Source organism: Dermacentor variabilis, chromosome 1 (assembly GCF_050947875.1).
Source record: "Dermacentor variabilis isolate Ectoservices chromosome 1, ASM5094787v1, whole genome shotgun sequence".
Taxonomy (NCBI): domain Eukaryota; kingdom Metazoa; phylum Arthropoda; class Arachnida; order Ixodida; family Ixodidae; genus Dermacentor; species Dermacentor variabilis.
In genome coordinates this window covers 234,165,725-234,190,955 of record NC_134568.1, presented here as the reverse complement: position 1 = coordinate 234,190,955, position 25,231 = coordinate 234,165,725, and the positions used below count along the sequence as shown (strand labels likewise).

At 45.0% G+C, this 25,231-nt stretch overlaps 1 protein-coding gene across 1 annotated transcript in view; it reads right to left on the bottom strand.

Moving 5' to 3' along the window:
* Window positions 1–25,231, bottom strand: part of LOC142573094 (uncharacterized) — a 42,107-nt gene that overhangs the window by 7,404 nt on the left and 9,472 nt on the right. The window contains exons 2-4 of the mRNA XM_075682610.1: window positions 13,648–13,827; window positions 5,180–5,302; window positions 1,534–1,713 (exon numbers count right to left, since the gene is read on the bottom strand). Coding sequence (XP_075538725.1) covers window positions 1,534–1,713; window positions 5,180–5,302; window positions 13,648–13,743 — 399 coding nt within the window. The 5' untranslated portion in view covers window positions 13,744–13,827. The remainder of the gene's footprint in view (window positions 1–1,533; window positions 1,714–5,179; window positions 5,303–13,647; window positions 13,828–25,231) is intronic.

The window sequence follows — 25,231 nt, the reverse complement described above, 5'->3', positions numbered from 1 at the left end:
GACAACAGGATCGCAAGGAACATTATGACGCATCTTATCGCGTGGTTTTCTGCCAGCCCGGCGATGAAGTGCTGCTATGGACCCCAGTTCACACTCCTGGGTTGTGTGAGAAGTTTCAGTCCCATTTTATAGGCCCATACATTGTCCTGGAAATGACTTCTCCCGTTTATTATCGTGTGACCCCTGTTGTTCCCTAAACTGAGCGCCGTTGCCGCTCTACCGAAGTAGTCCACGTTTCTCGTATGAAGCCCTTCACGCAGCGTTTCCCGTACCTTTAGGCTGCGGCCAGGATGGCCGATCTCGCGCGGGTGAAATTATTGTGGGCATTTACTGTGCACTTTTTCATCATCTCTATATTATCATCATCATGTGTGTGCCCTTCTTCATCGTGCGGGTAGTCGCAGCATCGTAGTGGACTGTGCCGAGGTCCGTCGCCGCGTCTCTCAGGCTCAACAAAGGTCGGCCCTTACTGTGACGTCACAATATATATATATATATATATATATATATATATATATATATATATATATATATATATATATATAATCAACTTTTCAAATTTTACATTTAGATTAAAAGTGTCCATGAGAAAATTATAGGCAGCAACGTAAAAAAGATTCCTGATCCACCTTTCCGTTGTAAATGGGTGATACATCAGAGTTTTTCCAAGCATGAGAGAAGCCCGCGATTACAGGCGAGGAGATTCGCGAGTAATTTATGTGCGTCTCTATACAATCGCTCATCACCCCAATTTACTCTTGCACATAAACATATATAGGTTTGAAGAAGGAATAACTGTGAGAGAAAAAGGCGGGCAGCTGGTGAATAACGCGCTGTAACTTTTTGACATGGCAGCGCATGCGCTGCCATTTGAAAATGGTTGTAAACTCGCCGTGGTTGCTCAGTGGCAATGGCGTTGTGCTGCGGGGCACGAGGTCGGGGGATCGAATCCCGGCCACGGCAGCCGCATTTCGATGGGGGCGAAATGCGAAAACACCCGTGTACTTAGATTTAGGTGCACGTTAAAGAACCCCAGGTGGTACAAATTATACCGTAGATTATCCCCCACTACGTCGTGCCTCATAAACAGAAAGTGGTTTGGGCGCGTAAAACCCCATAATTATTTTTTTTAAATGGCTGTCGAGGTTCTCCCGTCTGCTTAACGGCAAGATGGCTGGTTTTGACATGAAACGGAAGAATTCACGCACATTGACGCTGGTGCTGACTTCAGAAATCTGCGCACGTCGTTTGGCGTCAACGGTGCACCAAGCCGCAAACAGCTTTGGCTTGAGGCGTCCCAGCATAAGGTGCAAATGGGTGTCATAATGCCTCGAATGCACCCCAAGAGAAGTTTCCACCAGCAGTACATGTCCTCCATAGTAATCGTTCCTGTGCTTTATTGTTCGGCCGATTGATTGATTGATTGATTGATTGATTGATTGATTGATTGATTGATTGATTGATTGATTGATTGATTTTATCATGTGCTCTGAATAACTGCAGGGATAAAGTAGCCTACGGAGGTGCACTTACGAACGTGGTGCGCGGCAGGTGCATCTGCGTGCAAGGCGACCACAGCGCCGATATGATGACAAGCAGGTCATTCAGGGCGTACGTAAAGGCCACTAGGAAGATACCGTGTGCGTACCACTCGCTGTCGGTCATGTGGCGTGTCATCAACACGTACAACAACACGATCGCCACGGCGCCACCCTGCACAGCGTAATATAAACGTCGTGTTTAAAGGCAGTGAGGAGGAGGCAGCCGACGCGACCTGGGGTTCCCAAGTTCGCCGCACCACGACAGCGATTATGCTGGGCTTGTTATGCGCAAGTAGGGAAGTTAAGTAAAAGGCTCGTTCGATTCACTCACACCATAGGGGAGCACATTACACGCTCGCCTTTCGCACGATAGCACAGCGCAGGTTCGCGTCAGGCTGCGCGCAGACCTCCAGAAATTTCAGTAGTTTCGGTGGGGGGCGCCCGCGGTCTGTATTATCACTCACAGTAAGGTTGTACTACTACAGTATAAACTACATCGCGGAAGGCGAATAGGTAAGCGAAAACGTCTCCGTCTAGCGGTCATTACGAACTAAATGCTGTGTTGCTGCGTGGCTAGTCGTTGTGTGTGTAATTCATCCGAAATCCACGTCCAAGACGAAATCCTGCCATTGTCGCAGACGCCAGTGACCATGCAAGCGCAGAGACGCGTTCGCGTTTATTTAGTCCTGTTGAACTTTCAATACTGTAGTCATACTACATCTCCAGTTCTCTAGAGTGCGTCAAGTAAGTAGATCTCGGATACAACGAACACCTTCGTTGGACAAAATACGTTCTCTAAAACAGAAGTTCGTCATAATCGAACTTTCCCTCAAAACTACCGGTAAAGAATTGAGCAAGGCGCAGAAGAGACGCTCTGTTAGCGAAAATAATGCGCACGGCGCTTACTAGCAGAAATCGGCGAGTTAAATAAGCTTAATCAGTGTAAACCAGATACTCACAATCTCGAAGTTCGCCAAGCTGTTGACGTGGTCGTAGGTGAAGCCCCTAACATTTTTGGGGGGAGTGGGGGTGGGGAAGGGGGTGGCACAGTTGAAGGTTTGCCATTGTTTGGCCGTCTTCGCCTCTGGAGACTTCTTTTCCTTGAAATTGTTGCACCTCTTCAGCAATTACTTTGTCCGAGGTGAAATGCTCTCTGAGACATGTAAACGCATCGTAAGCGGCGGCAACGGTCGCTGTAACGGCAGCCAGAAATTCAGTTGAACCCTCCCCCTTCTTAAAGAGAAAGAAAGAAAAAGGATTGATCTACGCTGTTCAGGAGTATCGACAGTACGAGAGCAATGTAACTTCAAGGGGGGGGGGAGAGAGGTGCGGGGGGCGACGCGTCTTACAGCAGTGATGCCTATGCAGCCTTCTCCACTGCTCCAGCTCGTCGAGACGCTACTGCTCCGCGATTCATTCCATTTGTCGTAGCCGAAGTGATCAGGCTATAGCGGGTCGTTATAAGTGGACGGCTTTCTCATATATGCTCCTTGCGAAGCTCTTTGGGTGTTGTGAAAGTGTTCGAAATAGGCGAAAGTTCAGTCTATTGTTATAAGTTGCTTGGATTGTCACACGTTGCCTCGACTTATACGCTCAGAAGTGCGTTCATTTCGCTAACGCTCATTGCGCTGACTTGTTCACTGTAATGTGCCCTGCGAAACTAAGGTGGCCTTCGGATCAGACGCGTGTGGCAAATCATCTAGGCATTTCCTGTCAAGTTATAGTTTCCTCCAGTAAAGTATACGCGATGCGTTATTTTCGCAGAAGCAACAGGTAAGATTGAGAAAACGCATAAGAAGTAACGCAACGGCTCGCTTACTCTTCACCATGATTTCTTCGACTACTTTCGTGCACGATGTGTTTTGGGGACAAGCTGTGGTTACTGGACTGCAGAGACCACCTGTTATGTGCCAAGCAGTCAGTGACTTACGATCTTTGTTCCTAATTTGAATAGTTAACTAAATGGGCAGTGATTTTACCCTTGCGAATCCGACCAGTCGGCGTAAAAAGAATCCTGCTCCCTCAGCTGCGATGGATTCCTAGAACCAGCCCCCATAGCCCCTTAATATTTGTGCTGCGGCTCACGCTTGATCACCGTTAGCCCATTTTCAGCATCGAAGTCAATCGTATTATTTTTTGACACATTTTCGTCGTGCTGCGTGCATGTGCGAACGTGAGGGTGAAAGCCACATTTGATTAGTCTTTTTTTTTTTTTCGAGCGGGAGAACTGAGCGGGCCCGCACACCCACCGGCCAGAGAGAGAGAGAGAGAGAGAGATCGAGAGAGAGAGAGAGAGAGAGAGAGAGAGAGAGAGAGAGAGAGAGAGAGAGAGAGAGAGAGAGAGAGAGAGAGAGAGAGAGAGAGAGACGGAAAAGGAGCACACATGGTCGCCGATGACTGGCCGCGTGTATCGCGCGCATCCGTCCGGTCACGATCTCGCTAAAGGACAAGCTTGCTCGGTATACGTTGATTCAGAATGCTCTACGGTTACAGCACCACGTGCGGGTCGGTGCAGAGAAGGAGCTTGCTCAGCGCTGCGCGTTCGTGTGTTCTTTGCCTGTGGTCTCTTGCGTCTTTCCGCAATTGGACTGTAAACTGCGATGGGCGTCCTGCATTCAACACGCTTATAATGACGAGAAACGTGGTCAGTATGCCGCAGATTCAATGAAACTGCTGCTTCAATGAATGATGTTGCGTGCCTCCTGATGTTACTTGCATAAAGCGGCTTCCATGGTCGCATGGGTAACCTAACCTAGGCGCCCGTAGTTGCGCCGTGTCAGCTCCAAAGTCGCGATTACTCAAGGTAAGTGTAACACCTCTCCAGCGATAGCTCCATGGACGGCGGCGTAAACTAACAACACTATAAACACTATCCTTGCAACACTATAAAAAAAAACGCGCCTTTGCTTTATTATATAGAAGAAAAAAAGGAGGCGGATGCATATTTTTAACGAGACTCTTCCAGGCTAGGTACACTGAACTCACTGTGGAGCTCCGCATGTGAAGCTTCCAAAGTTAGTCGTACTCAACTTATTTTTCTTCCCTTACCCACTTCTTCAAATGTTAAGCCCAAACCCCATGGTAGCGATCTTGTGCGCGACGGCGACGAGCGACGAAACGGCCGTCAGGGGAACAGATCGCTCGATCGCGTGGTTCTGGAAATCTAGAATTCGTCGCATTAAAAAAAAAATAAGTTACATTTTTAAGAAAGCGCTGTTTTATGCATTGAAGTACAAAAGTAACTGGAACACCGATACATTTCGACGGACATTTTGAAAGTTAATATCTCGCAACTGGTGCTGTCCAGAGAATTCGTTCCAAGTGGATACACCGTAAGAACTCAGTGGCTATATAATTCGCAGATTGAAATATGTGGAGCAAAGCAATTAATTAAAAATAATTAGCGTAATTATGTTAACTATTCAATTGAACATTTTGATTGCTCGTAGAAGTAATGGCCGCCTCATCGAGTATAAGTTAGATCGAGGGCTAGAATTGTGCTATCTGCCATATGCAATGTTTAAAAATGTGGTGCAGCTAAAAAAGAACACCCTGTATAGCGCAGACCTTGTAATTTTCTGGTACAGGGTGCATACGTTAGCTGCGAAATAATTTCAAACACATAGGATGAAGAGTACCATCTCAACAAAGATCAGCAGTCCTTGTGCGGTGATGGGGTACCTCAACGTTAGCTGGATATGTTGCGGGACATCGGTGAAGTCATCGTCATCATCATCTTCATCGTATGCAGGTTGTTGCACCTGTGAGCGAATAACGTCAAACGCCAGGGTCACAGTTTAGCAAGTAAGGTCAATAAATTTTAGACATCCTTTTTCAGACCTCCCATTCAAGAACAGAAGTCGCAGTGGACATACTTGATCAGCACTCAAGAATAAACAATGTAGAAATCAAGGGAGTAGCATGCACACAAGGGCGAGAACTGTCACTTGCGATCATCAAAGGTGTTGGTGAGAAAATATGCTGTCCAATTTCTGACGACGACATCGATGTTGTACACCGCGCCCCAAAGAGGTCAGGAACGGGCAATAAGAACATTATTGCCCGGTTCTGTTCAAGGACAAAGAAACAGGATTTTTACTAAGGCACGAAAGCCTCGCCTAAATTCTAAACATCTCGGCTTCGCAAGACCGAATCGTGTTCCCATTTATATTAATGACCACCTGACCGGAGAAAAAGTGCTGTTTTCGAAGGCTCAATCACTGAAAAGGTACAAATGATGGCAATTTCTATGGACCGAGAATTGCCAAATAATAGCAAGAAAGACTAATTGTATTTGGGGTTTTACGTGCCAAAACCACTTCCTGATTATGAGGCACGCCGTAGTGGAGGACTCCGGAAATTTTGACCACCTGGGGTTCTTTAACGTGCACCTAAATCTAAGCACACGGGTGTTTCCGCATTTCGCCCCCCATCGAGATGCGGCCGCCGTGGCCGGATTCGATCCCGCGACCTCGTGCTCAGCAGCCCAACACCATAGCCACTGAGCAACCACGGCGGTGCAAGAAAGACGTGCGACAGTCGAGTCTTTCGTATCTTGTCCGAGAATGATTTATCCGTCTTCCGGTTATTATGGGAAGGTCAAGGAACTAACCTATTTTGTTGCATTCATTAACGTCATCTTATTTTTCAACTGAACAACTGAAATATTTTTTAGAAACCCATGCATATCTGCGATTCACTTTAATGCGCAAAGTCTAAAAAAACACCATGATGAATGCACAACTTTTTAGCGCCTTTAGACCACACATTTTCTCGCGTCTGCGTTTCTGAAACTTGGCTTTCACATGTAGATAATGATTTATTTGGTTTTTCCCTCTTATGCCTCCGGATATTGCTATCGCCCTCATATCAGAGCTACGGAGGCGTTTTTATATCGCCAGATGTGCGTTACAAACGAAGACTTGACATATCATTTTCAGTGCCGAATTGTGAAGCTGTGTGGATTGAACTATCTGCTTTTTGCAATGATTTGAACACCACGCTTGGTATAACTTGCCTTCAGAAAGGAATAATGTTGTGCTTCTTGGTGACATTAACATCAATCTTTTGGATGACTGCAGCGCTGCTACTACTGCCTACACTAACTGCCTTCACGGATGTGGCTTCGCATCATTGGTTTTCCTTCCAACTAGACGTAGTTTACGGGCTTCCGCCACCTTAATAGATCACGTATTTTCCAACCTTGCGTGTCCTCCAGTTTACGGTGTACTTGAAAATAGCATCACTGATCACTTTCTTGTCTTCTTTAAGCTTCCTTATCAATTATGTAAACCTTGTCATGAATTCTACAAAGCTGAGATTAATAAAGAAGAGTTCATCGCTCGAGTTGGTGAGCTAAATTGCTGTTCTGTGATTTAAGAGTCAAACGCTGAATCTGCATTTAATGACTTTTCGGAGAGCATAAAAAATGTATCACTAATCCTACAAGCTTTGTAGAATGCAAAAGACATATCCCAACGTTGCATAATCGTTGGTAAACCAATGGTCTACTAACTAGCCTTCGTAAAATAGATAACCTATACCGAAAAGTTAAACAACGCCCTTTTCACATTCGACTCAAAGCTCGCTATAAGATCTATTGTAACATGCTAAACAGGATGCTCAGGGTCGCCAAAAGAGATTATTACGAATTCAGAATAGCCGAAGCCGACAAAGATTCAAAACTACAGTGGAAAATTATAAATTACTTCTTGAACCGACCCCTTCGGGCTAAACCAATAAGTAAGCTTCATTCATCGGACGCCACGTATAAACAACCAGTAGAAATCTCTAAAGAGTTTCATGAGTTTTTTCTGTGACCATACCCCTGATCATACCATTGATATTCAACTATCATTTCAGCAATGCTTACGATCATTGTACTTATTTACAACAGGCCCAGATGAAATAATGAATGTCATACATGATTCAAAGGTTACAGGAGCAGGTCTGGACGAAATAAGTTGCATTAATATTAAATTGGTAGCTCATCTTATCGACCGCCCGTTATCTCATGTTACTAATTTTATCTTTATGACTGGATAATTTCCAAGTCAACTAAAATAAGCAAAAATTAATCCAGTATTTAGAAAGGGTGACCGCGCCTATATTTCTAATTATTGCCCTATTGCTATTCTTCCTTTTTGTAGCAAGATTATCGACAAATGTATTGAAAAACGCTTAACTAAATACTTCTCAATATTTAACATTCTTTCGCCAAATCAATAAGGCTTCAGGGTAGGATCCTCGACTAATTGTGCTATACTTTCTTTCACGGATAAAATAAAAAATGCTGTAGATGCCGGTTTCTACACAGGATCAGTTTTTATCGATCTAGCCAAAACATTTGATTCCATAAACTACGTCATCTTATACTTGCCAAACTACGGGCAGCAGGCGTCGATGGCCCAGCATTAGCACTTATAATAAGTTACCTAACAGATAATCAAGCTGTGTATTTTAGTTGCTCACTTTCTAACTTCAGAATAACGAATAAAGGGGTCCCGCAGAGGTCTATACTTGGCCCACTAGTATTCCTGCTTTACATAAATGATTTATCCGGTTGCTTATCAGAAATTGAGGCCTTCCTTTACGCTGACGACACCACAATACTTGCAAACGATCGTTCACTAACTTCTCTGACTACTAAGCTAAACGCTGACCTGAAGACATATTTTAGCGTGGTGCCACCTTAACTCGCTAAGAACAAATCCTGCTAAAACGTCTTTTATGCTTTTTCATTCGAATCATAGGACACCATAATTCATTCCCCCTGTCAACTTAAACTCTCTTGTCATCACTGTAGTTAATGAATGCGCATTTCTTGGTATAATTCTAGACTCAAACTTAAAATTTACAAGTCATATCGGCTATTTGAAGCGCAAACTTGCTCCCGGTATTAAAATTTTACTTAAATCTAGGTATTATTTTAGCAAACCAACATTGCTAACCATGTACTATTCTTTAATTCAAAGCCATCTCAATTATTGTATTACAGCGTGGGGTAACACATATCCAACACATATAGCATCACTGCAGCGTTTGCAGAATCAAGCCATCCGGATATTGTCGTTCAGTTCATTCTACTGCAGCGCTTCTGACAGGATTCACAACCACAGAATACTTTCAGTAAATAATAATAATAATAATAATAATAATAATAATAATAATAATAATAATAATAATAATAATAATAATAATAATAATAATAATAATAATAATAATAATAATAATCCTGTTTTATGCCCACTGCAGGACCAAGGCCTCTCCCTGCGATCTCCAATTACCCTTGTCCTGCGCCAACCGATTCCAACTAGCGCCCGCGAATTTCCTAATTTCATCGCTCCACCTATTCTGCCGTCCTCGACTGCGTTTCCCTTCTCTTGGACCCATTCTGTAACCCTAATGGTCCAATGGTTATCTACCCGGCGCATTACATGACCTGCCCAATAATCTTGTTAAATACAAATTAGCCGTAATGTTATTTAATATAACACGCAATCCTCTCCAAGTAAATATATATTCTGAGGCTACATCGGTTAACTTAAACCGCACAAGATTCGCAGCTAACAATTTCTTATTGGCATTAATACATACTAATTATGGAAAACAATCTGGCTATTTCGCAGCATTGTCTACTTGGAACAGCCTCCCACTCGATGTCAAGTGCTCTTCATATTTAGGTTTCCTCAAGAAAACCTTATTCAATTTTCTACTAGATAGCCAAAATAATCCACATATCTAAGCTATTCACTTCACTCCTGCTCATTTCCTTTTTGTTTCTCCTTTTTATAGATTTTTTTTAATTTTTAGCCTTTATAACTAATTTTTTGGTTTGTTCTGTTGCGAATGCCTTAACCACTATTTTAATTCTACGACTATAGTTATTGACTTTATATTATTTGCAGTTTGTACTACACTTACTTTACGTAATCTTCCACTTAGTGATTACTATATTGCTGTTTTATGCTGTATATTTTGCACAAATGTATACATTTAACTGACAGGAGGTCCCCTTTCAGCCGCATGATTTGGGACCTCCTTCTGTACACATATGTAAGCATGCATCCACTTGTGAAATAAATAAACTGAAACTGAAACATAAACGAAAAATCATAGAATATTAGCGCTATCAGTTTCATACCGCCTTTCAGATCTATTTACAGAGCTCAAGCCCTTAGAATATATATTAGGTTATCTAGTTCCAATCTGGAGCTGTATCCTGAATAATCAGAAATGGTTTTTCTCAATTTTCTTTATTTTGAAGAACACACAAAAAAATGCATGCAACAAAAAAAAAATGTTGGGACCAATGGCCTAACGTGGACGAGTTGCCTGTCCAGTACACTATGCAGCAAAAAATATGCGCCTGTCAACCAAGAGTAAAAAACACATCTCGCTCATATCTATCTATCTATCTATCTATATATATATATATATATATATATATATATATATATATATATATATATATATATGTATGTATTATTTCGGATACTTTCCTGGCCCGCAGGCATTACAGAAAGAAGTGGTAAGTGAAAGAAAAAACAGTACATAATTATACAATAATCAGTATTAAAAATTGGCAGAAAATACAGCAGTCTTGAAGTTGTCAACGTCAGTAATGGCAGCAATGGAGGGAGGAAGGTCGTTCCAGTCGGCGCTGGTCTTAGGAATAAAAAAAACCATGACACATTTTTGTTCTAACAAATGGAACACCAACTTTAAACATGTGATCGAAACGGGATGAAATGTATATGAAGGGCGAGTAATAAGATAATCCTTTAATAGTGGGTTGTGGTGATACAGCCTCTGTAAAAGACACAGTCTAAAACATTTACGGCGCAATGAAAGGTCTGGTAAAGTAAGTGTGTTTTTCGTGAAAGTGAGGCTGGCGTAACGGGAATAGTTAGATAAGATAAAACGTGCTGCGCGATTCTGTATGGATTCTAGTGTGTTTATTAGTGCGATTTGATAGGGATCCCATACTGTGGATGCATATTCTATTTTTGGTCGCACTAATGTTTTGTAGAGGGTAAGCTTTATCGGCGTAGACGCAGCAGAGAAATTTCGACGCAAGTATCCAAGAACCCGGTTAGCGTTATTAGTGACGTGTTTGATGTGCGGACAACAAGGACAACAGCAAGAACAAGCAATACGTACAGAGTTTTCTGCTTTTATCCGCGTCCGTTACGAGCTACCTAATGTGTACAATAGCACACCAAGCCTAAATAACAACCTATAGTCAGCTATGATTCAATTTATTTGAAGCACCCCAACTTGCCTTATATATATATATATATATAATGAACATAAACTCAGACTATGGCCGTTATAATATATAATGTAAAACTATTCCGAAGTGTTCTTTTTAATGCCATTTCTGCACACAGTCCTCCGTTATTCGTCAAATGTTTTCGGAAAAACCGCGAGAACTCTCCACGTGACGTGTACGCGTTCCGGAAGAATTAGAAGATGGCTGCCTGCCGATTGCTCTGGCACTGGCTGCTCAGAGCAGCTGGGAAGAATGCTTTCATTTGCGTTTAAAAAATTTCTGACCAGTTGTATAACGTTGCCGAGCCCTATCGGCACGTATACGGCATCGCTCCGCCAACGCTTCTGCGATGAGGATCCGTTTTAGCAGCATTTTTAACCTTCCGTTGCACGCCGGCGCGATTTTCGACCAGCCACCGCAAGCTCACCCCCGTATTAAGAAATGCATTTTAAGTTGAAGTCCATGCTTGACTTGATTTAAATGACGCTTGGCATTGACGTGCCCAAAGGCACTTACTGCGTTTCCTTCGGCGCGTTCGCGGTAGGCGTCATTTAGATCAAGACAAACATGGGCTTCAAGTTCAGATACATTTCTGCATACAGCGGTAAGTAAGGCGAAACGGGTCTATCTCAGACGCCGGCACGAGCCTCTTCATCCGGATATCTACTTTCGCTGAGCTAGCTCGGCCCCACCGAAGCCTTCTCCACTCCTGCGTGCTCCTTGCCTCTTGAACCAAATAGATAAGAAAAACCTACCAAGGTAGGCAATGTTATTCGCTTTGAAAGCAAACTAAAGTGACTTCATATAAACGAGGAGAGCGTTTGATTGGGCGGTTCGGGCGCTTCGGGTCACCGCCCTATGTTTGCGCCGGCGTTACGTTAGTTTGACGCCAGGAGGTTCAAATAAAAACAGATTGGAGTGGTTTTACGTTATAGGGCCCCATGTCTCCAACATGCATTATAATATCACAGGCCTTGCATAGACAGAAAGAACGACTTGCATGCTAGTCCGAAATAATGTGCAGCTCTTATATATCTAAGGAGGACGATGTTCCAAATTTTAGTTCCATTAAATTCTATTAATTTTTCGCTGTAAACGTTATGGCAATTGGGCAAGTTCACATTGGAATCGTGTTGCGCACTACGTATAGGAAAATAAAAGAGACCAACAGGAAGATTGGATTTGCTATTGCTTATGTTATTGACTGAATGAGCAACCTTGTAGTTAGGCAGCACTGGAAAGGAAAAAAAAACGCGTTGTGATCGAAGCATGTCGCTTATAGGTTGATTGTGGCTTTCAACTCACAATATTCGCTTTTGGTGTCGCTCTAGAGGTTTTATGTAACACGGGCAACGCCACACTCCATGATTCCAGACTCTTGTGACATTGACATAACGAGAAGCACAGTGTACGAATTATAGCTTGTGCAGAATACTGGCGAGCCTTTATTAGAGTATGTAACCGGGAAACGTATGCGGGGAGCGCTACGTACTTCGGATTGTTATCAGGAGCGCTTTAACATCAATTATGTGGTCCAGATGCTTGTTTCGTGCTTGTTCTTTATCGAAACGTATGCAGTTCTGTGTGTTCTATGCGTGATTCCAAAAAATGTATGCACTGTTCGCTTCACTTTGCTGAGTGCTTAAAGCCTCTGCCTTCGAGGGTACGAGCCACTGCTCCTGGCCCTGCACTGCTACCGGGATCTGCCCACATTTTTGTTAACGGACACGAAAAATGATGACCAACTACAGATTAACAGCTTCGCTCTAACAAATATGGTGTCACGGGCGCACGAGCCAACATGAACGCATCTCACTCGGTGGCTGCGCGCACCCGCTGTCAAAAGCCTGCATGGAGGGAGAAAGCGCAGCGGCAGCAGCGAGCGAATTGACCTTCGTGCTGCCTGTCGTTTCAACGCGAACACCGCTGTCAAGCGGACAAGTTAAGCACATTTACGAGGAGTATGCGTCGGGACCTTGAGTGAAGCTTAAGGCTACGCTGTGCTAAACGGGAATACATAGCGCACTCGCAGTAAAAAAAATGGTAACAGATTAAATTCGTATGTTTTGAAGATGTCGATTAAGATAAAAAAAACCGTCTAAAAGTGATTGCTTTAGTTGCATCTTAATCTATAATTACTCAACAAAAAACGAAAATATTTTTATTATAAGAGTGTTGCCAGTCAATTCGCGCCAAGACGAATGCCTAGCCAATGCAGAACAAGATGGTGGCGTGCGACGAGGCGGCATTTGATCCTGCTAGAACAGAATATCAGCGAGTTCTGTTCTGATTATTTTGTTCAAAGCTGTTCAACAACTAAAATGAACTTCTGCGTCCTTTTTCTATGGATTACATTTTGTATCGTTGAAACCGCTGGCGGCGAGGCTACGCACTCGACCAGTAAAGTGCGTTCCGTGCACGTACTCCGACCGGAGGGCACTCTTATGCACTCCGCTTGCGACGTTTAGATTTGGGAAAGTGCACTTCAAGCCGAATGGCTTTCTCCGTAAGTTCACTTAACTTGCCTACTTGACAGGGGTATAAGCGGCGAGAACACAGCGCTCACGAAGCTATCAGCGCTCGCCGAACTCTGTCCCCATCACAGATCGCTTTCAGGATAGGGACCGCGCAGCCGCAGGTCTGTCACGAACTCCCACGAACGGTAGAATTTTGACGCTGGGAAAAGCCAACCTTGCGAAATGATGCCGATTTTGGCTCGCATGTAAGGAGTGAGCAACTCGTTGGCTTGAGTTGATTACCGAACACTATCGTTTAGCCATAGACCACATATACGGTCTCGCTGTTCCACGAATTCGAACTCTCTCTACTCACGCTTTTCTTGCCGACCCGCTTTGCCATGGCTTTCGCAGTCGTCTTCCGGGACGAGAACAGCGTTTTCCGCTTGGCGTGCATGCTCCTTCTGGCCATGTCTGGTCCGTTGAAGCCCGCGGGGCCAACTTGGAGCCGCTATAATGGTGACGCTGGTCATGCGGGAGCACTCACGCCATGATGCTGAAACAGGAATGACCGAGGTGTATGTTACAGCGCCAACGGGCTGTGGCGCCCTGCTGCTGAGCGCGCGAGATGGCGATTTCCAGTCCTTTACGGGTCCGATTTTCGATTCCGATTTCCCCTTCCCACCGCAAAGACATTCCGATTCCACCAGAGTGCATTCAGTTGGAGACATAATGCAGAAAAACACAGCTGCATATCTACATTTGAGAAACCGTTAAGTATCTCAGGTGCTCGAAAATTCGTTGGAGCTGCGTGCGCGGAGACGAAGCTCGTTGTGCTCCTTTGGGACGTAAAACCCTTTGAAAATTAGCCGCATAACTTGCGTTCATAAAACCTTTCTGACGATAGAACTGTTCGCAGAACACATCCTAGTGACGTTGGACATACTATTAGCGAAGCTTATCGGCCACTGGCCAACAGCACTTACGAACGAAAATCCTTGTGAATGCAGCCCTGCAGAAGAATTTCGGTCAACGGAAATTAGCTTTTTGAACGCAACGCTTCAGAATCTTTAGAATGGTTAGAGACCCGACGTGGTTGCTCAGTGGCTATGGTGTTGGGCTGCTGAGCACGACGTCGCAGGATCTAATCCCGGCCACGGCGACCACATTTCGATGGGGGCGAAAACACCCGTGGTACTTAGATTTAGGTGCACGTTAAAGAACCCCAGGTGGTCTAAATTTCGGGAGTCCTCCACTACGGCGTGCCTTATATTCAGAAAGTGGTTTTGGCACGTAAAGCCCCATAATTTTATTTTTTAATGTTTAGAGTCAGGACTCGAATTCACAAAACCCACTTACGCTAGAATTATTCGTAAGAGAAAAGTTCAGCCAATCCGGACGCTGGAGCCAGTGTTGCGATATTTTTTTTAAGCCTGTCGCTAAAGTAAGACGAAAAGGTTATTAAATTTCCGCTAAATTTTCCTGCAATGTCGCTAAAGTTGTCGCTGAAATTTTTGAGTCAATTTAAGGTAACGTAGACGTTTTTGAAGACTATATAATTACGCTAGTATGGCCTAATTAATTTACCGGAGCATATCACGTTTACATGGTCCGTGTGAATGAGGAATAAACTGTGAATTTACCAGTAGTGTGTATTTACTTTACTATTACGTTTACATAGCGACGGACCATGACAGCAACCAGCCGTGGTTGCTCAGTGGCTATGGCGACCAAATAATAACGACCCTAACATTATTGCTCAGTTCTATCGAGGTGAGAATGATTTAACCTGTCACCCTATTTTTTATCGCCTTGCGCTCCGTTTTCATTTCTGTTAATTCCACAAATGAGCGAGGCGTGGCTATGCTTAATGCTTCCAAGAAACCATAGGCATCACCAATAATTAGGAGAGCGTCTGCTGCACAAAAGTTGCGCTCGCACCGAAGTGCGCCACTCAAAAGAATCTTCACAAGACCCTTTGAGGACGCTTATAAAGCTTCGAGCAGCGTCGAGAGATAAAACACTTTTTTTTTACAGTTGCGTAAGGTGGCCCTTTTTTGTTGTTGTTACAGATGGGGAGTTATTAGAGAGTTTAAGAAATAGCATACCCAAGCAATTCTGCGCATCCAATATTCCACTTTGCGTTAAGCTCTTTGTACTCTTTTTACGTTCCTTTATACGTACGGCCAATAGCGGCCCGTAACTTTTAAGTCTCCTATTTTTTAAACTCTCGACTAATGCAAAAAAAAAAAAAAACTAGCCATTATATATCTTTGTGCAGGGTCTGCCCTGTTGTGAAGTTGTTTATTGATATATAACAAAAATAATAATAGAACGCCCGGCTAGGTCACCACTGGCCATGTATACAAGAAAGTGTGGTGTTTTATGTACAGAGTAAAACCAAACGAACGAACAATACTGTTGAGCATAATTTTTGGCCTCCAAGGATGCACACACTCAGTGCTTCGCATTTCTCCGTAATCAAAAGGTGCGACTACAGAGATGGCAGTGCAACTCAAATTCAAACAAGCAACGTGACTGGTGTTCCGATGTGGAATAAAGACGAATTAAGAACACGGGCACGTTGCCTCCGCGTGCCAGAATGTTCAATGAATGGCTGAGACTGACGCCTTAGAGACAACCTACCAAGCTTAGTTACCTAGCTTACTTAAAATCTGTCAAATTCAGTCGTGGATAAATGGAGGCTACTGCTCTGTTTTACACATTCCTTCGTTGTGACCCCGTACGCGATCAGGATCATCGCCTTCTGACACGGCTCGGTCTATAGGTGCTTCAGGCCGCATACGCACGTACCTGTCGTGTGAACTTAAATGCTAGTCTCGATGCTTACAAAAGTCGACACCACCTAGAAGACACAACGCCTTCGCGCGCAGAGCCGCTGCTTCAGACGAGTGCATCGATGTTTCCATTGCCGAGAAAGGCGAACCAAAAGTATCAACGCGATAAGCCATCATTTCACGTAATAGTTCTGCGGAAGCCCGCAAGGTGGAGAGAAGTAATTAAAAAAAGGGAAAATCAGACATCCACCCGTTTGTAGCGATTGCTACTGCCTTAGCCCTAAGTAGAGCTGCAGTGAGCTGATAAATAAATAAATAAATAAATAAATAAATAAATAAATAAATAAATACCCGCCCAAGCAATCTGCACAGATGGTTATCCATCGAAGCTGAAACGTGGGGCCCCGGTGTTTATCACTGGGTTGATCCCGACGGTTCATTAAACGACGGCTTGGTAGGCTGCCGGATCCTCGGTACGCAGTTGATGCTTGCGCTCGGCTGCACGAGCCTGTTCTTGTGCCCAGGCTCCAGCATCGGCACAGCGTAGACGAGCTCGTTCCCGGTTCTGCTCGCGGTGTTGCTGATTGAAAGCTGCCTGCTCCTCAGGAGTACGTATGACGCGTGGCCGACCCATTTCGGAGCCGTAGAGAAACTGATGCACGCGCGCTCAACTGCGACGGAGAGTGACGACGTCACTACTGTCGCAGCCAATCGCGCGCCTCTCTCTCCCTCTTTCTCATTGCGCATGCGCAGAGGGTTGCGCCGGAGTGGTTTTCGGTGTACAGGTGACAGACGGACAAATAGGCTAGCCATATACAGCTTCGCTGTAAGAAATAAGCAATCTTAACTAGATCGGAGCCTTGTTTCTTAAGTCATTTATTTATTTATTTATTTATTTATTTATTTATTTACAATACTACCGCTCTCGATCGAGAGTTTAACAGGTGGGCATATTGAGCGTACATTGTAGAAAAAAGAAAATGAGAGAAAAATATATGTATATACATAGACATATATACCACACATAAATTATACACATAGCATACACATATATACATAGGAATATGCAATTGCAACGTACATATTCAACACACATTTCCACGTGTCATTTGCAATACTCTATACAATACCGCTGACGGCATGTCTTCGATGAACCGTGTTTTATTTCGGAACGGCCATCTTTAAGTACCATTTAAAATTGCCGTAGAAATACACGATAGGTTGTGCTGCAACGATGCACACGCGGAGAAGGTTCTTGCGAGGTGCTTCACTTTTATCACAAGAAACGCAAAATGCGGCTTTCGCACCGATTCGCGACGTCATGACAGGCGCGCAACGTTCCGCATCCAGGCAGAGTTAAGTGACAGGTTAAAAGCTTGTGCCTGAAGGCGGGACGAGAGCCAAGCGAACGGGCTCGCCGTTCGTACATCAGCCGCCCGCGGCCGAGACCGCGAACCTCACCAAACAGCCGCAGTTTCAGCGCGGTGCGCCTCATAACGCGTGAACGGCCAACTTCGGCTCGGAACTCGACCGTCCCAATAACTCGCGGATTTGCTTCAGCGCTGAATCGGCGTACCTTTCAGTGGGAAATGCGAAATCCTCTCCTTTATCGTGGCAGGGGTGATGACGGTTTCTCGACTATGCCGCGTACCCACTACGGCTACGTTCCACATTCGGGCCAAGAGTCACGCGGCGCGAAATGAATTAATGACTAGCAAGAGAAACACGCTGAGACAAACAGACGCTTCTCAACGACAGACCAAGATAGAAGCTCCAAGGAGAAAGAGTATACAAGGAATTCAGGCCGACTCGGCTAAATTACACTTGTTAAATGCTTTTCTGTAAAGACGGTAAATGGTGACAGCGCAAGATCGATGAACTGCACCAACACCACTATATATAAGGCATAAAGGGGAGGGCGCAAGTCGAATCTTGTCGTCGTCGTCAATGTTGTTATTATTGTTGTTGTCGTTGTTTCCATACAAGTGGAACATACCCACCATGGAGAATCGGCCAAGAATGGGGCTGTTTGCACAAAATGCGTTAAAGAAGTCAGAAAAAAAAAGACCTACCATACTGGGGAAATACGTGTTATTGAACGGTGATGTGAGATCTCATGTCGGGGCGAATCGGAAAATGTGGAAAATAAAAACAAAATAATTTTACTCTTTTAGGAAGGCTGACGGTGCCAATCAAGAGTGAATTATTTCATAGCATCACAAACGTTCCGCTGGCTCTGCCTCAAAGTGGAAGCTTCAAAGGAAAGCAAACCGAGAACATCCATGCTGGGGTCAAAAATGTATTGCCACGCACGTAGAAGTAGTACTGGACGAGCTAAGCTATAGGCACGAGTAATCCTACAAAACTGTGCAAGTTGGAAATGTGTTAATAGCAAACCAGTTATATAGAAACTAGATCAAATGTTCGCTACTGCGCGATTTTCAAAAATAAACGGAATCGCGTTCCGAGTATTACCTCAGCCGACGCTTAGTAAACTGCAGGAAAAGTTTATCGCGTCAATACTTTTAGCGAGCGTTAGCATACGTGACAGCTCGATTGCGCAGAGTGCGTTTTTGTTTTTATAAACGGACGCGGAAACGTGCAAATCGTAACACCGCAGAGTTAAGGGCGTCGCTTGACGAGTGACGATTGCTTTGCGGCTCCGAGTTTCTGCTGCGGCAGGCATGATGCGCCTGGGTCGTTGAAAAAAGCACTCGCGTTTCTCGCAACAATGCGATACTCTTTGTTAATAGTGCGCTTATAAAAGAAAAAAAAATGCATTGAAAACTCTATTATAGCGCGTTACCTCTGATCGCACAACGCCACAGCATGCTCAGGGTGAAGACACACCCTTGCGTGTGTGGGCGTTCGCTTCGTTTAAAATAATGCGCGAGAAAAAAAAAGCAAACAGGCGCAAGGAAGCAGACGTTACGGAAGAGTACTGCGGGTTTAATTACAATTGAACTCGAGCTGGAGACAGCAGCGGCTGCTAGCCGTAGAGCTTGAAGAAAAGGTGAGTGAGGTGGAAAAAGTGACATGATCCAATCAGCATCGAAATAATCTGCAAACGAATTAAAAGAAGAATTACTCCTACTATATGACGAGCGTACCTGCATGAAGCGCGAAATCAGTTTCGAATGTTCCTTTCTAAACCGGCACTATCGTTTCGTTTCGTCGATGTCCCTGCGTCACCATTGGATCACGAGCAGCAGGGAAATCGACTTTATCAGTGGGCCACGAAGTGTAACACACACTGTGTTTAACTATGTCAAACAGGCATCGTGCACTCCTATAGGGATAAATGCATTGTAATGAAAATGGCCTGTCCCAAGAAAGCAAAACTCGGAAAACGGCTTCGTTCCGTTTTGCTGAATATTTATATTGCGCGCTGTGCGCGCTCAAACAGATAATTTGCATCAGTCAATCTCCAGAAAAATCTCACATCTCCCGAACCAGCAATGACTTACTCAATCATATACCAAGACAAGCAAATAAGCGCGTCATTACGCTTTCGATACCTGCTGCGGCGACACATGCGCGTCTTTAGCACGCTCTGAGCTGACTGTTTTTAAGGTTACAACTTTACTACAGCCCGTCACAGGACTCGTACTCTGTGCACGTCACCTCCTCTGACCCTTAATTAATGCACATCCGAAGCGCCCCCCCCCCCCACCTTTTTTTTTTTGTCATTCCTAAGCGGAAGCTGACACCCGGGGAACGCGATCAAAAGTTTACTACGGACAGTGCATAAGCAGGGCCCTGACATAAGTTTAAAAGAAAGAAAGAAAGAAAAGGACGGAATGAAAGACAGGCGCTAGCTGCAGACTTATAACCGCGGGTGAACATTAGTAAACTTTACATGGCTTTGCAAATTCTATATCATTAGGCGGTGTCTTTCGTTGCACTTGTAACACCGCTACAGGATGGCTATCCTCTCGGACGCAGACGTTCCGCACCCGGCTCGAGCATAATTCCCACGGTTCCCATGTCTCTCGGTCGTGCCTTTTTTTCCGCTCGAGCAATCTCGAGCCTCAAGTCTGCGCTGCCGTGGCCCGGCCAGAATGACCTTTTCTCGGCTGCCTATACAAGCTCCATTGAAAAGTATTTTGCTGCCTTCTGCTCCACTCCATCAGCATTTTGTAGGATCACGATGTTTAACTGAAACAAGTATTCCTCAGGATTTCGTTTTTGTTTCACTGGCGCTTCTTTTTCTTCTCGTGCCTTATCAGCGGATATGTTAGTCTCGCAGTGCCGACGTCCAATACAGTACTTCCGCAGCGATAATGGAGATGGAACTGTAGGCTATGCTCTGCTATAGTGCCATACGATCATCATGTCATTTTAACCGAGACTGAATTTACTGCTCTTTCGTCTGACCTGTCTCTCGCCTGCGTATGCTTCTCGTTACATCGGGAGTCAGCCTGAATCTGAACGGAGCACGGCTGTGATCATGTATGTCGACTTACCCCGGGCGCGCTTAGCTTCTCTGCTTGCGAGGTGAGCAGCATGGCACCACTAACGTACGATAATGTTCCGATGCACTGGTGGCTGACGTACTGCTGCGTACAAGATGAGAGAGTATCAGGACGCCGATTTCGCTTCGTGATGTGGTTTTGCAAAAAGATTGTGTAACACTGAGGAATTTCGTTTGGCGTCTAAACCGGCCACTATAGCCCTCCTTCGTCACAGTGTTTCGTCTCCGCCAAAAAATGTTCACCAAACTGTATAGAGTACTGAGAAAAAAAAAAAAAAAGCTAGATACTTCTTTCCTTTCCTTAAAGCAAAAGAACTAAAATAAAAGCGCGTTGTGGGTATTATAGCTTAAGCACCTAGGTTAAAATTAAGCTAACTCAAATGGCAGCTTCAAGATGAGAGTTTGTCCGGTCTGTATTCACTATAAACAAGAGCAGTGCTCCGTCTTAAAAACTAGAGCCATCAAGAATGACAGAGCCGCAAACACGGGTAAGAGAACCTCACGTCTATACCAAGGGGTACAGTAGAGTGCGTAAATTTTGCATGCAAACGGTCCTCGTGCCTCACGACCGTTTTCATCTCTGGTGGTACATATCTTAATACCACCGACTCGCCCAAACTATCGCGAGGGTCGTAGACATAATGGTAACTAGGGTCGTAGACATAATAATGCTTATTCTCGTGACCCACACTGTAAGTAATAAAAGGCCCTTTACTTAATTGCTTAGATAGATCACGCTCTGTGACTTTGCTGTGGTATAGTATATTACTTAAAGGGATTGATTTGGGCGTTCTTATGATACGGCGGATACGTTTCAAATTCACTGAGGATGATCGAAGTGAGGTCGGAGTGGAAAACCATGTATGTGTGCTGTGAGGATTGACAGGTCAATCCCACCGTTCGTAACCAGTTGTCAAAATTGGAGTCGGGCATGAATTAGATGGTAGCTGGCCCATGCCATCGTCCAACTTTTCCACGCTGAGGCCGTTGTTGAAGGGAAGGACTGCTTCTCATCGATAACGAGGAATATGGGTTTATGTAGAGTATCTACATAAGGACGTTGCAGTTCATCAGTCTAGCATGACTGCGAGAGAAAATACCTGAGCAGCCGCACAACAGCGGTTTATAAACACTCGGTCCACCCTCGATCCCAAGGTGAGGGAAACGTTCGACCAGGCACCGTAGACGAGCCGCCTCTCTGCACGAAGGCTTACACACACACACACACTTCCGCGCAGGTTCACGGTCCCCACCGACGTCAGACGATCTTCGCAGAACTCGGGGCTTACGTCGGGAAAGGCACATCTTACTCCCCGAGCTGACCCCCGCCGCGCGGCCGCCGGTTGTCCATTGTCTTGCGTCTTGAAAGGCGCGTGGGAAGGGGCCTCCAACTACGTTCCCTCGGGCACTCCCTTGTTCACAGCAGACCGGGTCGGCGGTGGCGGGTTCCGTCACAAAGCCTGGTTCGTCAAACTCATCTCGGCAATCTCGCGACGCAGAGTGGCGGACGTGGCGCATTGTCCTACGGACACAGTAGGCTTAGTGACGCCGTGTGGCTAGAGGGTTGCGGTGGCGTTCCAGGAAAAGTTGACGCCGCTGTCACAACTGGCTGGCAAAACTTGCACCTCAGCAGTTCTGAACAGTGCGAAATGCGGGACATTCATATTTAAAACAGCGAAAATAACATGGACAAGGGAGGACACAGGACGAGCGCTGACTGCCAACAACACCTTTATTGGAGCCTGCGCAAATATATACACAATTTGCAACAGGCATAAAGAGAGTGAAAGAAGGGGAGGGGAAGGCGAGTCATCGTCGGTCAACTACTGCTGCGCATGCATCAATGACATTAAACAATTTAAAAGAAACCATAACATGGTGGACACAGGCCAAACTGCTTAACTTCTAAGGAACTTAAGTTCTTTATCACAAAGTGCAATAGAAGGGGAACTAACACAGGTGGCTCCTAACTGACACATTGAAAATGCCTCAAAGATTTCTCTGGCCATCCGATTGCTGTACCTTTTCAACACACGTGTGGGGTCAAGGAGTGGAGTACAGCCACACTTGGCACAATGAACAGCCAGATTACTGCCAGTCTTAATCTTGACACAGTGAGCATGCTCGCGCAAACGTTCATTAATACAGCGTCCTGTTTGCCCTATGTAAGTGCAGCCGCGAGTGGTGGGAATGGAATACACTACATTGGTACTGCAATGTACAGGCTTGGCGACATGTTGCTTATTGCACGGTCCAGGTGTTCTCCGGCTTTCGTTTATTTTTTTTTGCACATCCTTCCCAACTTGTTAGGCACAGTGAACGCGACCTTTATACCAGCCCGGCCTGCGGCTTTCTTGATGCGATGGGACGCACCATGTATATACGGTATCGCAACAGTCTTGGTTAAGACATCACCCGCTTCGCGCTGTTTCTTGGGGGAACGAGCCTCTTGCAATAAAACTTCCGCCAAGGATGGCAGCAGTTGTGCAGGATAGCCACTTGTTTTAAGCCGCTGGACTTGATTGGAGAGGCTGCTGGACATCGAGTGGTGGGAAGAGCGAACGACCGCATTTCTAAGGGCCCCTAGGGCGATGGAGCGCTTCACCACTTTAGAATGGTTGGATTTGTAGGGGAGAAGGTGTTTTTTGGAACGCGGGGCATACATCCGACACGTGTGCCCTTCCTGGAGGTGTAGTGCAAGGTCTAGGAAGCGGATTTGGCCTTTTTCCGGCAGTTCTCTTGTGACCGTCAAACCTCGATAGATGCACTTGAATTTTTCAAGCACTTGGTCGACCAGGGTTGTGGCTTCATTAGGGTGGGCAGATAGGATCACCAGAAAATCGTCGACGTAGCGAAACACCTTCTTTTAACAGGAATTGTGCTGAGTTGCTCCTAGAGGAGTCTATCATAGTGCGCCAACAATAGATCACTCATTATGGACGCAATACGAGAGCCTATGCAAATCCCGTTCTTTTGCACATAGAACTCTTCATTATGCTGGATGACGGTAGATCTTAGGTAAACCTGCAGCAGGTCCAGGAAATTGGCGACGCTGGTGCCAACCGCATTCTGGAACCGGAGTTCACCTATCATTTCTATGCCTTCCTGCACGACGGCGAAGAGGTCATCTTGAGGTAAGGAATAATATAGGTCATTGATGTCTACCGAGAATGCCTGTGCTCTATTGATGCTTGACTCCTTTAGGAACTTTAGGGGAAAAAAAACACCTTCTCCCCTACACATCCAACCATTCTAAAGTGGTGAAGCGCTCCATCGCCCTAGGGGCCCTTAGAAATGCGGTCGTTCGCTCTTCCCACCACTCGATGTCCAGCAGCCTCTCCAATCAAGTCCAGCGGCTTAAAACAAGTGGCTATCCTGCACAACTGCTGCCATCCTTGGCGGAAGTTTTATTGCAAGAGGCTCGTTCCCCCAAGAAACAGCGCGAAGCGGGTGATGTCTTAACCAAGACTGTTGCGATACCGTATATACATGGTGCGTCCCATCGCATCAAGAAAGCCGCAGGCCGGGCTGGTATAAAGGTCGCGTTCACTGTGCCTAACAAGTTGGGAAGGATGTGCAAAAAAAATGAACGAAAGCCGGAGAACACCTGGACCGTGCAATAAGCAACATGTCGCCAAGCCTGTACATTGCAGTACCAATGTAGTGTATTCCATTCCCACCACTCGCGGCTGCACTTACATAGGGCAAACAGGACGCTGTATTAATGAACGTTTGCGCGAGCATGCTCACTGTGTCAAGATTAAGACTGGCAGTAATCTGGCTGTTCATTGTGCCAAGTGTGGCTGTACTCCACTCCTTGACCCCACACGTGTGTTGAAAAGGTACAGCAATCGGATGGCCAGAGAAATCTTTGAGGCATTTTCAATGTGTCAGTTAGGAGCCACCTGTGTTAGTTCCCCTTCTATTGCACTTTGTGATAAAGAACTTAAGTTCCTTAGAAGTTAAGCAGTTTGGCCTGTGTCCACCATGTTATGGTTTCTTTTAAATTGTTTAATGTCATTGATGCATGCGCAGCAGTAGTTGACCGACGATGACTCGCCTTCCCCTCCCCTTCTTTCACTCTCTTTATGCCTGTTGCAAATTGTGTATATATTTGCGCAGGCTCCAATAAAGGTGTTGTTGGCAGTCAGCGCTCGTCCTGTGTCCTCCCTTGTCCATGTTATTTGCGCTGTTTTAAATATGAATGAGTTAGCGGTAAGAGGGAAAATAGAGGAATTCCAGATCAAGCTACAGAACAGGTATTCGGCTTTAACTCAGGAAGAGGACCTTAGTGTTGAAGCAATGAACGACAATCTTGTGGGCATCATTAAGGAGTGTGCAATGGAAGTCGGTGGTAACTCTGTTAGGCAGGATACCAGCAAACTATCGCAGGAGACTAAAGATCTGATCAAGAAACGCCAATGTATGAAAGCATCTAACCCTGCAGCTAGAATAGAACTGGCAGAACTTTCGAAGTTAATCAACAAGCGTAAGACAGCTGACATAAGGAAGTATAATATGGATAGAATTGAACATGCTCTCAGGAACGGAGGAAGCCTAAAAACAGTGAAGAAGAAACTAGGAATTGGCAAGAATCAGATGTATGCATTAAGAGACAAAGCCGGCAATATCATTACTAATATGGATGAGATAGTTCAAGTGGCTGAGGAGTTATATAGAGATTTATA